This window comes from Triturus cristatus, chromosome 4_2, assembly GCF_964204655.1.
Source record: "Triturus cristatus chromosome 4_2, aTriCri1.1, whole genome shotgun sequence".
Classification (NCBI taxonomy): domain Eukaryota; kingdom Metazoa; phylum Chordata; class Amphibia; order Caudata; family Salamandridae; genus Triturus; species Triturus cristatus.
The window spans coordinates 623,022,728-623,039,254 of record NC_140586.1 but is presented as its reverse complement, the minus strand read 5'-3'; the positions used below and the strand labels follow the sequence as shown (position 1 = coordinate 623,039,254).

Here is a 16,527-nt window from a genome sequence, read left to right as displayed (position 1 = left end):
TACGCCTGCTAGTGCACCCAGACCAGTGCGGATTCGTCCCGGGCAGGAATACTTCTCAGAACATACGCCGTCTTTTTCACATCCAGGATCAGATTGGCGACCGCTTTCCCCGGGCGGCGTGCCTGGTCTTGGACCTCGAAAAGGCTTTCGATACCCTAACATGGCAGTTCCTTTACCCAGTCCTCAGTCGTGCTGGACTTGGCCCCACTCTCATAGCTTACACCCGCCTTCTATATACCAAACTCACCTCCCAGGTCCGCCTCGGACGCTACATCTCCCCGGAATTCGCGATACATAGGGGCACACGACAGGGTTGCCCCCTCTCAGCCTTATTATTCGCGCTCGCTGTTGAACCTTTAGCTATCCGTCTCCATCGGGAGGGACAAGGTTGGGGTATTCCACTCGCAGATACCACGCATTGTGTATCTATGTATGCTGATGACCTTCTTCTTTATATACGGGACATCACCGCGGACTTCACCCTGCTCGAGACCGCCTTGACAGAATTTGCCAATGCCTCGGGCCTAAAAGTGAACTGATATAAATCTATGGTGTACCCCCTACACCCGAGCGCTCCCCCCCAGGAAGTTTGGATTGGCGACCAGAAAATAAGTTGGACCGCGGAGGCCCCCCGATATCTTGCCTATACCACTCCCCCACCGACATCTTCGAGGGCAACCACCGTAGGGTACTAGCCAGTATATGATCCACAATTGGGTTCTGGCAGAGTCTCCCACTGGCCCCGATCGGTCGTGTAGCTCTAGCTAAAATGATACTGGTCCCACGACTGCTCTACTACTTTACCAACCTTCTAGAAATCCCGCCCCGATCCTACTTTCAAGATTTGGATTCACTCCTTCGTTCTCTAATATAGGGTGAAGGATGACACAGGATTGCACTGGCAAAATTAAAACAACCCACGACACAGGGAGGCCTCGGCGCTCCATCCTTCGAAGCCTATTTTCTGGCGGCGCAGCTTCAGTGGTTTTCCTACTGGACGGCAGATAGGTACACATCCGAAACATACACTGACGCAGGCTGGGTGACGGCACCAGAGTTGCGCCGCCTGCTCATACCGGGATCCCGTCCCGCAAGGACCTACCCCCTCCAGGTGGAAATAGCCCGAAAATGTATCCAACACATACACCGCATGACATCAGACCAACCCCCATATACACCATTACTGCCATTAGTAGGCTGGCCCAAACACAACCAGTTTTTTACTCCTGCCATGCTCCAGGAATGGACATCCAGAGACATCGCCGAAGCAGAAATACTATTCGAGGAGGGACAATTTAGACCATTCCAACAACTCGCTGATGACTACGACCTCCCCCCAGGTCAGTTCTTACTGCACCGCCAACTCCTCAGCCACTACCGACTGTACTACGACCTCACACTAGGGGAGCCCCCACACACCCAGTCCTTCACACAATATTACGAATGGGAGCAGGCCGCCATCTTACCACATGGTTGTACAAATCGATCAGGGAATTGGCACCTCCACTACTAGAACCCCTACGGACTCTCTGGGAGGAGGAAGCGGGACGGTCATTTCACGACAAAGAAAGGGAGAGGGTGCTTGAATTCCCCAAAAAAGTATCTAGGAATGCCCATTTTAAGAATATACAATTTCACATTCTACATAGGGCTTATCTGACACCAGCACGCCTTCAGCGTTTCTACCCCGATACGACTTTCCTTTGCCCCCGTTGTCAGGCGCAAGATGCAGATTTTTACCATATGTTTTGGGCCTGCCCGGGTATCCAAGCCTATTGGTCTTTTATCCACACGGCGCTTCGAGACCACACCGGACTCACCCACCTAACCACATGGGAGTGTTGTGCGTTAGACATAATCAGATGGAGGAAACGTCACAAATTACCCATACGCTTTGTCTCTCTAGCCCACCTACTGGCTAAACGCTGCATAGCTATGCACTGGTGCTCCCCTTCGGGCCCCCCGATCGCAGCATGGGTGGGGGCGGTACTCAAATGGGCTGTAGCTGAGGAGGACGCAGTGCACGACAAGAAAACTAAAGGTATACGTAAAACCCCAATTTCCCTGGAATGGGCGCTCCTACTGCACCAATTCAAACAGTCCCGGTACCACAATGACCCGATCACTGGCGCGGCAACCCCCGACACCACACAGCTACCTACTGTGCATGCCTGCACAGCAGGGGACCCCTCCTGGTTACTCACACCTCCCTAGGGCCCGCTCGTCTCCCGATCCCACTAACCCGACACACTAACCTATCTCCCGCACCCACCCGCACACCCATATTCTCCTTAGCGAGATGCAACTGTGCCGCCAATTAGATATCCGAGAAACCATACATCCTTCTGGCCCTGCCACCTAGAATTCCATGACGACCCCTAGTTTGGTTCTCCCCCCGGTTTTCTTCTTGGCAAACACCCGCTGCAGCGCATATAGCATCTACGTGAAATTGACGCAAATGTAAATGTCTATAATGATAGCTGATTTAGATGCACATGCTCAATCTTAATGCTTACAAAATGCACATGCTCAACTACTGTAATAACAAATGCCAATAAAAAGAATTTACAAAAAAAAAGAAAAATCTTTGTACCATAAAGGACTACTGCTTTTTTTTCTCCTTGAGAATATTTCTTGGTGCTGAAGCCTGTATTTAACTGGAATTGATATCAAAATTACATGAATGCTGTCAGATATGTGATTTCCTGTTTATGTCTCTATCGACTGGTAACTTCAAATTGTTCCTCTGAATACATTTAATTCTGATACACTTGACGTGCCCCATCTTAAGATATGTTGAAAAAGTGATACTAGAGGTTCTCTAGAGTCATCCCTTTATGGTCACACATTTTGTTGTCTTTTCCACAGAAAGAAAGACTTCCACTCTGTTAATTCAATGGTTTCCGTCGCTACGGAAGACGAGTAACGGACTCGAGCACGTTCGAGTTCCTTTTCAGATCTTAAAAACAACACACAGAAAGGCATTGTCAACTCCCTGATGAAGGGCATGACCCTAATGCCCGAAATGCATTGGATAGGATAAATGATGATGACATTGCCTGGGATAAAAACGTTTGAGAATATGTGAAAGGATAACATATTATGCTCGAAATTAAGCCAAAGTGCTAATGAAATAAATTACCTGCAAACCATTGAATTAACAGAGTGGAAGTCTTTCTTTCTGTGGAAAAGACAACAAAATGTGTGACCATAAAGGGATGACTCTAGAGAACCTCTAGTATCACTTTTTCAACTTATGTTCTAGACGCCGTTGGACCCTCGGCGCCACCTTTTGGTGCACCATAAAAATCAACTAAACCTAATATAATCACAGGTACAACAAATCTGCTGTGCATCTATCCAACCCAACAACCATCTTAAGATATCTCACTTATATTTATTTTGAAATTCTAAATACATTTCTAAGTATCTGTATAGGCTGAAACTTCTCAAAACTTTAATCTTATTCATGCCCACTTTCAAAATGCATGTTTAAAATAGGTCTATGTTCTTTCTTCCTCTAGTGCAGTGCCTGGAGATGACAACCAAGCGGAAAATCATCGGCCGCCTGGTGCCATGCCGATGTTTTCGTGGCGAAGAGGAAGTCATCTCAGTCTTAGACTACTCCCACTGCAGTCTACAGCAGGTGCCAAAGGAGGTTTTCAATTTTGAGAGAACATTAGAGGAACTTTATTTAGATGCCAATCAAATTGAAGAGCTACCTAAGGTGAGAACACTAGTCGTCAAGATGGGACATCAAATTTGATAACTGGATCCATGAATATTGTCAAGATAAGTTTCATTAGCACCATGTTTTAAGAAATTGATGACAGATGGCCTTAAGTGTTTGTAAATATTCCACTGTTGAATCTTAATCATTCCCAAGCTGTCATTTTCAACTATTTTGAAACTGTCTTGTGTTTTTAAAGAAAGGAAATGAGCTCCTCTCAAAACATATTATTTTTTACATTTATAAAGAAATAACATGAAAGCCTATATCCTAATTTCTTGTCATAGAACCTTAATGTGGTCTCTGGGTTTTAAAGATGGTAGCAAGATGTCCTAAACACACACAATAACACATGTTAGTTTAAGATTATAGAAGTAAGACGAAAAAACAAAGAAACACAAGAATTTACATTGCTGTTGTACCAGTAAAGAAAAAAATGTGGCTTCCTGACATAGAATGGTCAAAACATAAACTGGACAGTCTTTCCCGTCCAGCCAATGCTTTGCTACCAGGGTGATGTAAATTAGCCATCAGGGGAGAATTCTGTTTTGATGTCACTGTTATGAGACTGTGGGACATGTTTCCTCCTTCCTTTCACCCACAATCTTGCTGCAGATTTGTATTGTTTTTCTAAAAAGCAATCTGCTTGTGAACATTTTGCAGTGATTGCTAGCAAAACCCTTACTTGTCCTAAGTGACCAGAGACTATTTGATCATAAGAGTGAACATTATATGTGTACCCACTCGCTCTTGCACTCAGTGTTAAAAATTAGGGTATACTGACAGGGAGAGGACAGATTGAAGTGTCAGATGATTGCTACAATTTATTGATGTATGATATGTATTGGTAAACTAAAGGCAAGGACTAGTAAATGCAGTTGTCTATGAGATTGCGCTTAATTATTAGAGGCTGAATAGTTTGAGTCTCTGGGAAATGTTTTCTATTTTAAATGATTATAATGTTTCCTAGTGCTGCAACTTGAGGGAAGACAGGTCATGTATGTGTATTTGACAGGAGTTACTCATCTGGGTGCAGAGGTTCCATGGGGTTTTGACGAATACACAGTTTGATGTAAGACAACTTGTTCTTTGCCACTTCTGTGGTGGACAGTCAGAGGAGGAACTCCAATTTGGACATGAGTCTCTAGGAATTATTATATGACAGTTAAGCATTGTTGTGCAATACACACTCATTTTGATTAAATAGCAGTCGAATAGATTGTGTGAATTGATCACTGGTACTTTTGTATCTCTTAATTGATATTATGAAAAGATATTGCAATGACATTTGGGGCTGCAGATTTGTTTAGGTTTTCTATTATGCGACTCCTACCATTCCAGAGTTGATTTGAATGTGGTAAGAGTTAAATAGTGTATACATGTTGATTTTGCTCTGATCATATCTTTTTTCTCAGATGCATTCCCTCTTGGCTCCCATGTCTTCGTTTATGCTAAGTATGCATTGGCAAAGTTAAAAATTCAATGGATAGGTTGCTGACTTTGCCAATGCTATTTTTGTAAAACAGTGAAAAATATGAATAATTATTCGGAATGTCCAGTGCTGGTATACATGCAGATGTGCTGGTGGCGAGCCTCTGGTGCGTGATGATGCAAGCACACGCATGGGAAGCCATTTTGAAACAGGTTTTTTGAAAGAAGAAGAGTTCCAAAATGGCAGCCAGATCATGTATATGGCTCATGGCATCACATTGCATGTGTATGTGTCACTGTTCAGAGGCAAAACGTCTGGCTTTCTTTTGTAAGTTTGAATTAACAATCAAAGATGGAGATGGCCGATAGCCATTTTCAGATGGTAAATTAAAGTACAAAAACGTAAGCACAAGGGCATAAAACATAAAGGAGAGAGCAGCCTAAAAGGTATGTGCAGCTGCCAGACACAAAGCCAAAGAATACTAAGTGGGATGTGTGGGCAAGAAATCAATGTTGAGGAGCTGGAGAGATGAAAAGCGGTGAAGAAGCTGGGAGAGGTGGCAGAAAAACAAAAGCATTATTCAGCAGTGAAAAGGAACAGAGGAGAGGAAAGTGTGGCAGAGCAGCGGAGGGTCCAGTAAAGGAAAAACAAACAATGGAAGAGTGGTGAGTGGTGGGAGAGGAATGAAGGAAGTTGGGAGAAGCAAAATGCCCAGTGGAATGGGGGCATAATGTTAAACAAAATAAGCATCTAAGGAGAAAGCGGAAAAATCCAATTGAAAGAAATGCAGATTTCCACAGTTTTAATGAGTAGAAAATCAAGATTTTATTAAAGACACGTAGGCTAATATTATGCATATTTCCTTTATTGTCCTCATACACAGCAGAAATCAAAGAACACAGAATTAGAATCAGAACATTAAACGTTCTGGAACTACCTTGAACATGCATATAAGAACCCATAGCCATTTTTCTTCTTTTTTCTACAAAATAACTCAAAGTTCAAATCAACCTTGTTCAAATTAACCGTTGTTTGTCCATGTTTGTCTGTCATGGTATCAACAACTATTCTCTTTCCATACTCTTAGTCCTCTTCTTAACTTTGACCTGAAAAAGAAAATCTAAGCACATTAAAATGATGCGAAAGACATCGGAGGGATAATATTAACCTCTGCATCTTTAATAAAATCTTGATTTTCTACCCAATAAAATTGAGGTAAATCTGCATTTTTATGACAAGGCACCGAGGCCAATATTATACATGTTTAAAACCCATCCATAATATTCTTCTCAGCATTCCTTACAGGTAAAAGATAAAATATCTTGAACACTGAATGACTTGACCAATCTGCTTCCTTCATAATACTTCTGAGACTGCTGCACACCATGATCCCCATACTTGCTATTGCCCCTCTAACAAAATGGGCTGCACAACTGACTCACATCAATCCCTGCCTCCTTCATTACTTCTTTAACCCATCTTGCTAAAGTTGGAGTTGCCACTGCATGACGTGGATGTTTAAATGAAATCAATATCTGAGACTTTCCAGCAACTCTCAATTTCAAAGTTCTCTTCTCATATTCCTTTATACATCTAACATCTAACCACACATAAATCATTATGCTCATACATCTTTGGATAAAAAATTGTCTGTGACATAATCTTTGTATGCTTACTTACGTAGAAACAGACACCATCTGGTTGGTAACATCTTGAAGACAGATCAAAAGCCCTTATCTCGGACACTTTCTGGAAAGAAAATAAACAAAGTAATTTAGTCATATTCTACGATAGCAACTTCAATGAAAGTAATTAATTACCCCCCCAATTCATAGTCTCTTTCAATACCAACATCATATCCCATACTGATGAATACTTTACTGTTGGGGCGCCTCTACACTAATGCTCTTTATGATTCTTCTCACTAGAGCATGTTGTCTGACCAGCACCCCATCTATCAAAACATGACCGGCTAAAATCGCCAACCTACTCAAAGAGACCGTACTGTCAAATAATTTGCAACCTCACCTACAAATGCCGATACGGAATCCACACCCCTTGCAGAACACCAACTACTCTGTCTTCTTCATATGGTCCTGTATGCCCTTGTTGAACCTGACGCTCAAGATTCATTGATGAGTTCTGAAGCTTCTGTCAATAATCCTGACTCTTGCCAAATACTTCTGAAATCATCCAACACATCAATACTAACTGACCTGTTTCTACTAACTTGTAGCTTCCTCACTGATTATCCACCAACAGCTGCTGAAAACAAGGTATCATCTATCAACAAACTCATCACATTTGAAAACCACACCTGTGACTGCCAAAACAGAGTTATCAACAGCATTTCCACTTCTTCCCTGCAGACCTTCATAAGCACCCTATGAATCATTACGAAAGGTGGAAAAGCATAAAGTCTTCTTTTCTACCACTTTAGTAGAAATGAATCTATCGCTCTGGCCTCTAGGTCTGGTCTCCAGCTGTAAAAAAATTGAAGTTGAGCATTCAACCTGTTCACGAATAGATCCACTTCTAATGGACCCTACCCCCTGTTCAGTGCAATGAACACCTCCCGGTTTAATTTCCAGTCACTCAAATCTTTCAAATTCCTTGAATTCCTATCTACTACTACATTGATTATCATCTGGAATATCCTGTGCCCAAACCGTTATCTTGTTTCCCAGACAATATTCCCAAAACTCCGTTGCCATCTCTGCCAATGCTCATGAATGTAGTTCTCCCAATTTGTTGACATATCTGACTGCTAAACAAATGCCAATTTTCTACAAAATACAACATTGTGCTTGATCACTCACAAAACTGTTCACTGCAAAGGACTCTGTAAACAACTATAGGCAACGGATATGGATTCTACTTACTTTGACAGATCAACGCCCTCCTGTCACCACCAACCCAATCTGGTTCCCCATCCTTAAAGACTCGCATCTGATGCTATCAATAGCTCTGGCATTTCTCCGAATATCGTCCTGCCTTTCCAGGCTTCTAAATTTGCCAACCACCAACTCACCTTCTCTATTTCTTCCTGATTCAGCCCTACCTTCTGAGAATATTTTGCTCTCCTGTGCAAATGATAACTCTTCAATCTCTGAAGTGCCCTGTATTACAAAGGTGCTGGGAGAATAGCATGAATCGGCGCATATTATTAACCTAACAACCTTGCCAACGGCATAATGAAATCCACTCCACACCTTCTATCCTTTTCAATTTCCTGCAAAACTTCTTCACTCTCTCCAATGGTAACATCAACACACCCTCCAAGTTCGGTATCTGAAAACCTTAAAAGATCATCTCTTGACCAGGTGTCAAACATGATTTCTCATTGTTTTTCACAAGTCATCTAAAACTTGCACCACTAACTCCATCTGCTCCAAAGCCAACTCCCTTGTCTCTTCTATGATCAGAACATCGTCACAATAGATACACTATTAAACACAATCATCTTGATCTTAACCAAGCTATCAATGGTCTTGTGACCTTTTTAAAACACCTGGGTGCCAAGGACAGACTGAATGGAAGGCTCTTGAGCCTCCATCTAACTCCCTGCCTTTGAAACTGAAGCAAATCCCTGTGTTCTTTCACTTCCTATTGCTCCTTTTTCATGAAGAACCCTCACTTCCTTTGTTACCAAATTTTCAAGTTAGCTTGAGAACCTTAAACCTTCGAACCATATGTCCTGCACTGGTATACCTATAAATCTATGTGATACCCCTGTACTGTTCTTAAAACTCAAGGATCCTTTATAATTTCCTTCCAGCATGACACAAACTGAGCTTGTCTGCCGCCCAGCTGTACAAGGATACATAAAGGGTTTTGCTCCTCTTGATCTCCTTTCACTCCAACTTCCTCACACCCTTGCTCTTGGTCTTTGCGGGTAAAAATAATTTTGCTCTGTTTTATATTCATTGGGTCTAAATCCTGGTCTAAAGGATCCATGAGTAATTCCTTGTCCATGGCTAAGCAATGGACTCCTCATTCTCCCAGCCCTTCTAAAAACCTTTCTTACGTCCTTCAGAGCCTTCTGAATCGAATTAAAGGTGACCCCATACCTGGATATATATTTGATAAATTCCTCTCCAAAAAGCATACCATTACACTCAACCCCAAACATTTTGCTTGCCACTTTTAACGTGGGCAAATTTTTATTAGCATGCTCTTCCTCTGCTCCATACACAGAGCAGTATTTGAATTTCCCAATCGACATATTGCCCTTTGTACCCATTGGTGCATCTCCACCACATCAACTCCTGTGCTGTTAATGTATGCCTCCTCATACATATCAAATACTTTTGACACAGGACCCAGCATGAACAACAGTCCTGGCATCCTTTAAGTCCTTTATCCAAACCTTTGCCTGGCTCACAGCCAGATTTATTAAGAAAAAGTCAACATTTTAGGATCCAATTCTGGCATATATGCCACCTTATTTTTTAATGTAGGCCTTGGACACTTTGATCTAAGTCCTGTCCATACCTCCTTAGGAACCTCCCACATTATCCAATATGTAATGTAACATGCTACATGCTCAGCAGGGATCCATTGTAGTGATATTAGATGTTAACTCAAGAGCATATCAAACATCTCTTCTCATAGTCAAACCACATAGTCACTTAAATCAAACTTTACGTCTGCTTACTCAACCTTTCGTTCTTTCGGCTTAACCCCCTCCTCTTCACCCTCATCCAAATCAGATGAACAGCTTATCTCAACATCACCACAGCTTGATGTTTCATGGGAAAACCTTAAACCCCTTTCTCTAGAGCCTTACACCCAGAACCTTTTTCCTTTTTATCCTTCTGCATTTCCACATGCTTCCTCTTTAGCAACTTCTTTTTGCCCCCATCACCAGATATACCTGCATGTGCCTCAGCTAATGAATATTCCTCATCTTCCATTACAAACTATGACTTCCCTCTCATATCTAGGTGTTTCTCCACGCAATCATACATTTTTTTAACTAATCTGTCAGCCAGATCAACAAAAAATTTATTTACATAGTTCTTTACTTTAAAATCTAGACCCAAATCTTGCTCCTGTCTTTGCTCCATAATAATTCTTTCACCAAATATAATTTGTTTCACAACTCAAAATCTAACTCTCTCCTCAAGCAATTCCTCCTGTCAACTCAGTAATCCTCAGCCGATGCCTGGTAACAGTAATGTGTGTTCCTGTCAATTTCTTTCCCAAAATATTGACTCCACCCTAGCAATATTGCTCCATGTTACTGCTCCAAACACCTAAAATGGCTGGCTCATGCAATACTGTACGAAGGTCTAAAATGCTCAAAATAGTCTTGATAAGCCTTATTCAATCATGCAAGCACTGCCACTCACATGCAGTCCCAAGTTACTGCTCAGTGCATTCTCTCTGCGCAGACATACACACGATCACAGCTGCACTCGCGCTGCCAAGCAATTGCGTTAAAGCTTAAATAGACTCACACTTTAATGAACCTAAACTTAAAAACGAGCCACAATTGCACCGCCTGCTTGCCCCAGTAAAACGAGTGCCTGCCTTGCTCTTAACCGTTCTGAGTTGCGCTCGCATTCAAAGAATGTGTTGCGCTTGGTGCGAAATTTTCGCGGCATAGAATAAACACTGTACAAGTAAATAAACACCAAAGACTCACCCTGTGTTGACAAGAAAGTCCCTGCACTCTCCTATGATAAAGTAAGCTTTGTTCTACCCACTTATCAACATTAACAATTGCAAAATTCAAATAAATTAGTAATACACCTTAAAAAAATTAAGAAATATAGACTTCCTATTGCCAAACCTTCCTCATTTGTACTGCCTATATCATAACAATGTAGCTATAAATCTCTCATACATACAAGTTAATAAACCTGTTGGTTGTACTTATCTGTGTGTATGAGCTGCAACAAAGAAGGAAGATGGCTGCGGGTTCTAGGCTTATATGCATGTTTAAGGAAGTTTCAGAATGTTTAATGTTCTAATTCTTATTATGTGTTCTTTGATTGCTGCTGTGTATGAGGCCAATAAAGAAACTATGCATAATATTGGGCTCCATGCCTTGTCATCAAATTACATAATGAAGAAGAACCACAAGGAAATTTTATTGGCGAGAAAGCTAAGCAGTGATAAACAAAGGGATGACTCACGCCCCATGTAAGTATTGGTATTGTACAAAATAGGTTTTTTGACAACAGACAGCTAAAAATGTCTGCTATGTGTAACTTAAAAAGGAACTAAATGACATACTGCGAGAGTATTCACTCCTGCTTTGCTCCCTGTTGCAATTCCTTCATCATCGTGAACCTTATGCTTTGCATTATTTGTTGGCTTCATAATTTATGAAATGAAAGGTAAATGATGTTAAATGTAATGCAATTGAAATGGAGGACTTCTTACAATGGGCACAACAGTGATTAGAGGAAAGTGCTTGCACTTCAAGCTCTTATGTTTTCCCCATTTATCCCTATGAATTTAATACAGCAATAGTATACTTGTCATTTGAGTAGCTCTTTCACATCATCTTGAAATTTTATTTACGGAATTGTCGTGGCACTGTAATCAGCATAAATGAATGGTAAAAAATATTTTTCTTTTCATTTTGTGCCAATGTCCTCTCAATTTTTATAAACAAGGACACCGTATACAAAGTGCTTGAGTGAAAGATAAAACGTCAATATTGAAAAATGTAATGCACATTTAGAAAGGAACTCTTATATTGCTATTCGTATATATCCCTCAAAAGTGCCCAGCCATTCATAGTAAACACTTTAGGAAAGACTTACATCACTTCTCTGCTTCTTCTCCTTCAGCGCAAAGTAATGGGAAAGGTGACTTAGAATATGGACATCTGTGGTCTTGTTTGCTGCAATGCCATTCATCCTTTATCTTGGTTAATTTAGTTTCAAATAGAGGATGCCCCCTACCATAAGAGATCACCAATACAAATTAAGCAGTAGCTCTCCTCTTCTCTAGCAGAAGGATAAAGTTGATGCCAATTGATGATGTTATCACATGGTACCTGTGTGACAGAGCAGAACTTGCATTTTCTCATCAGTTTCTGCTAACCAGTGTAACACAAACAAAGCAAAGGCCCAATATTATACTTCATGGCTGTGTCCAATGTACAATAAAATGGACCTTTTTACCCTGTTTGTTCTGGTCACTGTTACATAAAACTGCAAATGAATAAATAAGTAATGAAGCTGTTGTTTGCAAAGAAAGACTCTCTCATTTTAATGTCCTTGCCTAAATCTCTTGTTAGCAGGGAATCAAGGCAGAGCCAGGAACATATTAGACAAACTGAATTTGACCTTAAGCTCTTAAGCTTGTGGAACCCTCCATCCCCAGATCAACCAAAACTCATTGCCATATTTAAAACTTATTGCTTTATGAGGAGGTGTTCTTTTGCCTTAGCAACTCTTGCCTCCACAACAAGAGCTAACTAGTTGAAAACAAACGTTAAAAATAAACAGAGTCTGATTTACAAAAGAGTTTGTGATTACAGGAAATAGTACTGCATAAGTGTGCTTTTATATACTCTTAAACACCTTTGTGAATCATTCTTGAATTGTCTAACTCACTATAATTAAAAGTGCAAAGAGTCCTTTCTATTTATACTAGTTGTATGTGAACCACTCCTGGATATTCCCATTTAAGTCTCACTTTAGTTGTTTTGAATCCACTTCACAAAGATATGGAAGAGTAAGTAAAATAGTACTACAGGAGTTATACTTTAGATTATCCATATTTCTCTTGTGACTCCAGCTCCTCCATGCAATAGAAGCATGATGATACTGCTTTTGCTTTTTTATTTTCTGTAGACAGCCCCCCCACTTGTCATTTTGTTTCAGGAAAATAAAAAACATAATTGTCCCTGATACACTGCAAATGCCTTTAGACAATATGGGCAACATTTTGTCACAGTACCTCTCTGGGAATGCCTGGATTCACATGACAGACACAGGCAGGTAACATTGTACATGGCATCACAGGACCCGACTGAAATAAAGTGGCTTCCTAACGCCATGTTCAATTGTGCTTGTACAACAGTGAGGGTTCTCCTGACCGCAGAGTTGCTGAACGCTTTGATTCCACCAGAATATCAATTAATTGATACAAGAAGTGGTGGTAGAATATCTGACAGTTTATGGAATCTGTCCCATTATCTCCCATTTCTAAAAGAGGCCTTGCATGTTTGAGGGCTAATAAAGCATAAAAGCGTTCACAAAAATGTGTCATCCTCATTGTACTTTCCCAATATGTCTACTTTTCAGACTTTCTTTTCATTCTAGGGTACTTCACTGTCCTTCAGTTTATTTATTGATTTTGAAATATTATACTCCCTTCTCAAACACAGACAAGTTTCTCCATTTGAAATCTACTGGCAATGTAAATTGTAGCAAAGTCTATGCACTATTCATAAAAGAAGAACCAACTATGATGTCTCATCCTAATCATTGTTTTGAGTTGTGTGCAATGTCATGGGTTTACGGTTTTATGCTATAATAAATATTATTTATTATAAGTCAAAGTTTGAAAGCAAAGCTCATTGTCAGGAAATTAAAAACATGTATTTTAAAATGTGGTTTTCTTTTGTAGTGCATTGACACCACAGAGTAGGTTTAAGAAGGCGTCTAAATAAAGAAAGTAAAGTGCAACAAGGGCCAGTCTAACGTTTTGCCGACAACACATGCCTGTACACCCAAGTTGTTTGTGATGGTTTTAATGATGTTTCATATTATTCTGAGCAATTTTATAATTACTGTCAGGCCTTTAGTGCCATACTGCTTTATAGAGTAATGGGTACAAAAGAAGCTTGGATGATGTCATCAGTGATGTCATCAATTACGTCATTTGAGATGTCATCAGTGATGTCATAACTAATATCATAGTACAGGTCATGCGTGATGTAATATGTGAGGTCATAAGTAGTGCATGGCGGGTGCACAAGTTATAGCTAGCACTGCTAACTAAAACTAGTGAATTTCTTTTTTTCTTTTTGTTCAAAACGTTAATGTTTTCACTGGCATATGCATCTAACTATAACGCCACTTTAACCTTTAGTTTTTTCAGTGACTAGATATATCTGTGTATATACATAATTAAAATTTCAATGAAAAACTAAAAGTTGAAGATAATTTATAGCTAGGAAAACTTAATTTATTATTTCTGTACAAATCCAACTTAAAGTACTCAATTCTTATAAATGTAAGAGTCCTAATTACCTTCGTACACTCACTAGAGTGACTAAATCAACTATAACGTAGCCCCCTACCATCTACAGTGCTCTCATAAATAATGTCATTTAATTTGAGATGGCATGAGAGTTGTTATGAATGCAATGATTCAGCATGCATTGCTTAATGTAATATGAGAGGATATAAACAGGTCATGGTGAAGGCACTAGTTATAGTTGATTTTGTCTGGCAAGGGAATTAACAACACTCTGTACGAAGTGCGCAAGTTATAGAAAGTTTTGCTTGGGTGGAAATCATTATTTTAAGTATGTTTTTAAGCTATAGTAAGCCATGAGGCAGTTTACCATAGTCTGTACAGGTCGGTAGAATTATTTAAATTGGTTTAAACATATTTTTTAAAGTGTTTGAAGTAATGTGGTACTCCCTCGAAAATACAGAAGAATGGTCAATAATAAAATTAAGAAATGCAAGTAGAGGAGTCTGTTATATAACACCACATAGAATAGAATGCAGTGGAGTAGAGTGCAGTTGCATACCGTTGCATCCCCTGGGCCCCAATCCCCCAGGGCCAACCACTAATAATACGGGAGGGTACTTGGTCCCACTACCCTAACCTGAAGAGGCCCTGGGGACCCCATCCCCTTCGGCCAACCACTAATATTAAGGGAGGCATACACACTTCCCCCCTCTTAGAGCCTTGTAAGGCCCAAAAGACCCCATCCCCAGGGTGAAATGTCATAAAAAGTGGAGGGGGATCACCCAAACCCCCCAAGCCTTATTAGGGGACTGGGACCCCATCACCGGGGCTGAATTCCGTTATTAAGTGGAGGGGGAGTATGCAGCCTCTCTCCCAGAGCCTTAATCGGCCCAGGTACCCCATCCCCTAGGGCCATATTTTATTATTAAGAGAAAGGAGCATGTGAAACCCTTCCTGAGCCTTATTAGAACCCGGGAAACCCATCCTCTGGAGCAAAATGCAATTTTAAAGAGAAGGGGACAGCGCAGTCCTCCACCCCGGGCCTCATTAGGCCCTGGTACTCCATCCCCGGAGTCAAATGCAATTAAAATGCGGAGTGGGCATGCAGCCCTCTTCCCAAGCATTTTTCAGTCCCAGGGTCCCCATCCCCCGGGGCAAGAGGTGGGTGCATCACATTTTTTACTGGGGCCATTTTATTGATTACATTTTTATGATATGGACTGGCTATTGAACAATTTACAATTTTCCACATATTTGAATGATAATCCATATAATCCCAAATTTACTAGGCCTGGGCGGAGTTTGCAAAGTTAAAAAAATAAAAAAGTGCAAAAAAAACTCAGCCGCGCTAAAAGGAGCTCCGCAAGCGGCAGAGTTTCTTTAGATAAATGCCGTTCACTGTGATTTTCAGTGGCAGGTGCTTGTCCGCACTGTGCAATCATCGCCAATGGCAACATGCACAGCGCAAGCAGGCGCTGCGTCCTTTCTGCTGCTCGAGTAGATATTTATTCGAAAGCCAGCTTTCTCAACGCAAACAGACGGCTTCTCAACGCAAGCTGACACAAACATACGTGACCACTCGCAATGAGAAATTGTACCACCCGCATTTAGAAATCTCGCCGGGAGCTTGATTTTTCACGCTCTCCAACTTGATGTTGATGATCGCGAACAAGGAAAAATCTCACCGGAAGGTGGATTTTCCTCGCTCACACTCACCAACTTGACATTGATGAACGCGAGCAAGGGAAAAACAGTGCTCTGGTATGGGGGCGGAGTTTTGCAGAACTCCGTGAGCTCTGCGTAACACGGAGTACAGAAAACTCCACGAGCAGAGCGGAGTTTACCGCCCAGACTTAAAATGTAATCCGAATTATGATACTTAGAAAATTAGTTTTCTGGATATGCAATTTTACATTAAGGGGAACAGAATTGAGAGTAGGCTGCAAAGAAAGGAAACATCATGTGATGCAGTACTTTTGTGCCTTATGTAGTGGGAATGCACATTTTTACATAAACTATGGCAGCAATATAAAGTAGCTTTAGGTTGTGGAAGTGGGTTGTTCTAAGAAATTGCCATTGGGTTATTTGTTGGGTTATTTAGGGGGATGGAAGGCCGTTTAAGACAACAACCACAATCCTTGTCAGGGTGAACCACAAAGTCACTAAATTGTCTGGTAGCTTGGCACAAAGCATT

The 16,527-nt window shown here is 40.9% G+C and overlaps 1 protein-coding gene across 1 annotated transcript in view; it reads left to right on the top strand.

Moving 5' to 3' along the window:
- The window catches only part of LRRC7 (leucine rich repeat containing 7), a 1,991,887-nt gene that overhangs the window by 532,300 nt on the left and 1,443,060 nt on the right, over positions 1–16,527 (top strand). The window contains exon 4 of the mRNA XM_085602293.1: positions 3,525–3,727. Within this exon, the coding sequence (XP_085458419.1) occupies positions 3,525–3,727 (203 nt within the window). The remainder of the gene's footprint in view (positions 1–3,524; positions 3,728–16,527) is intronic.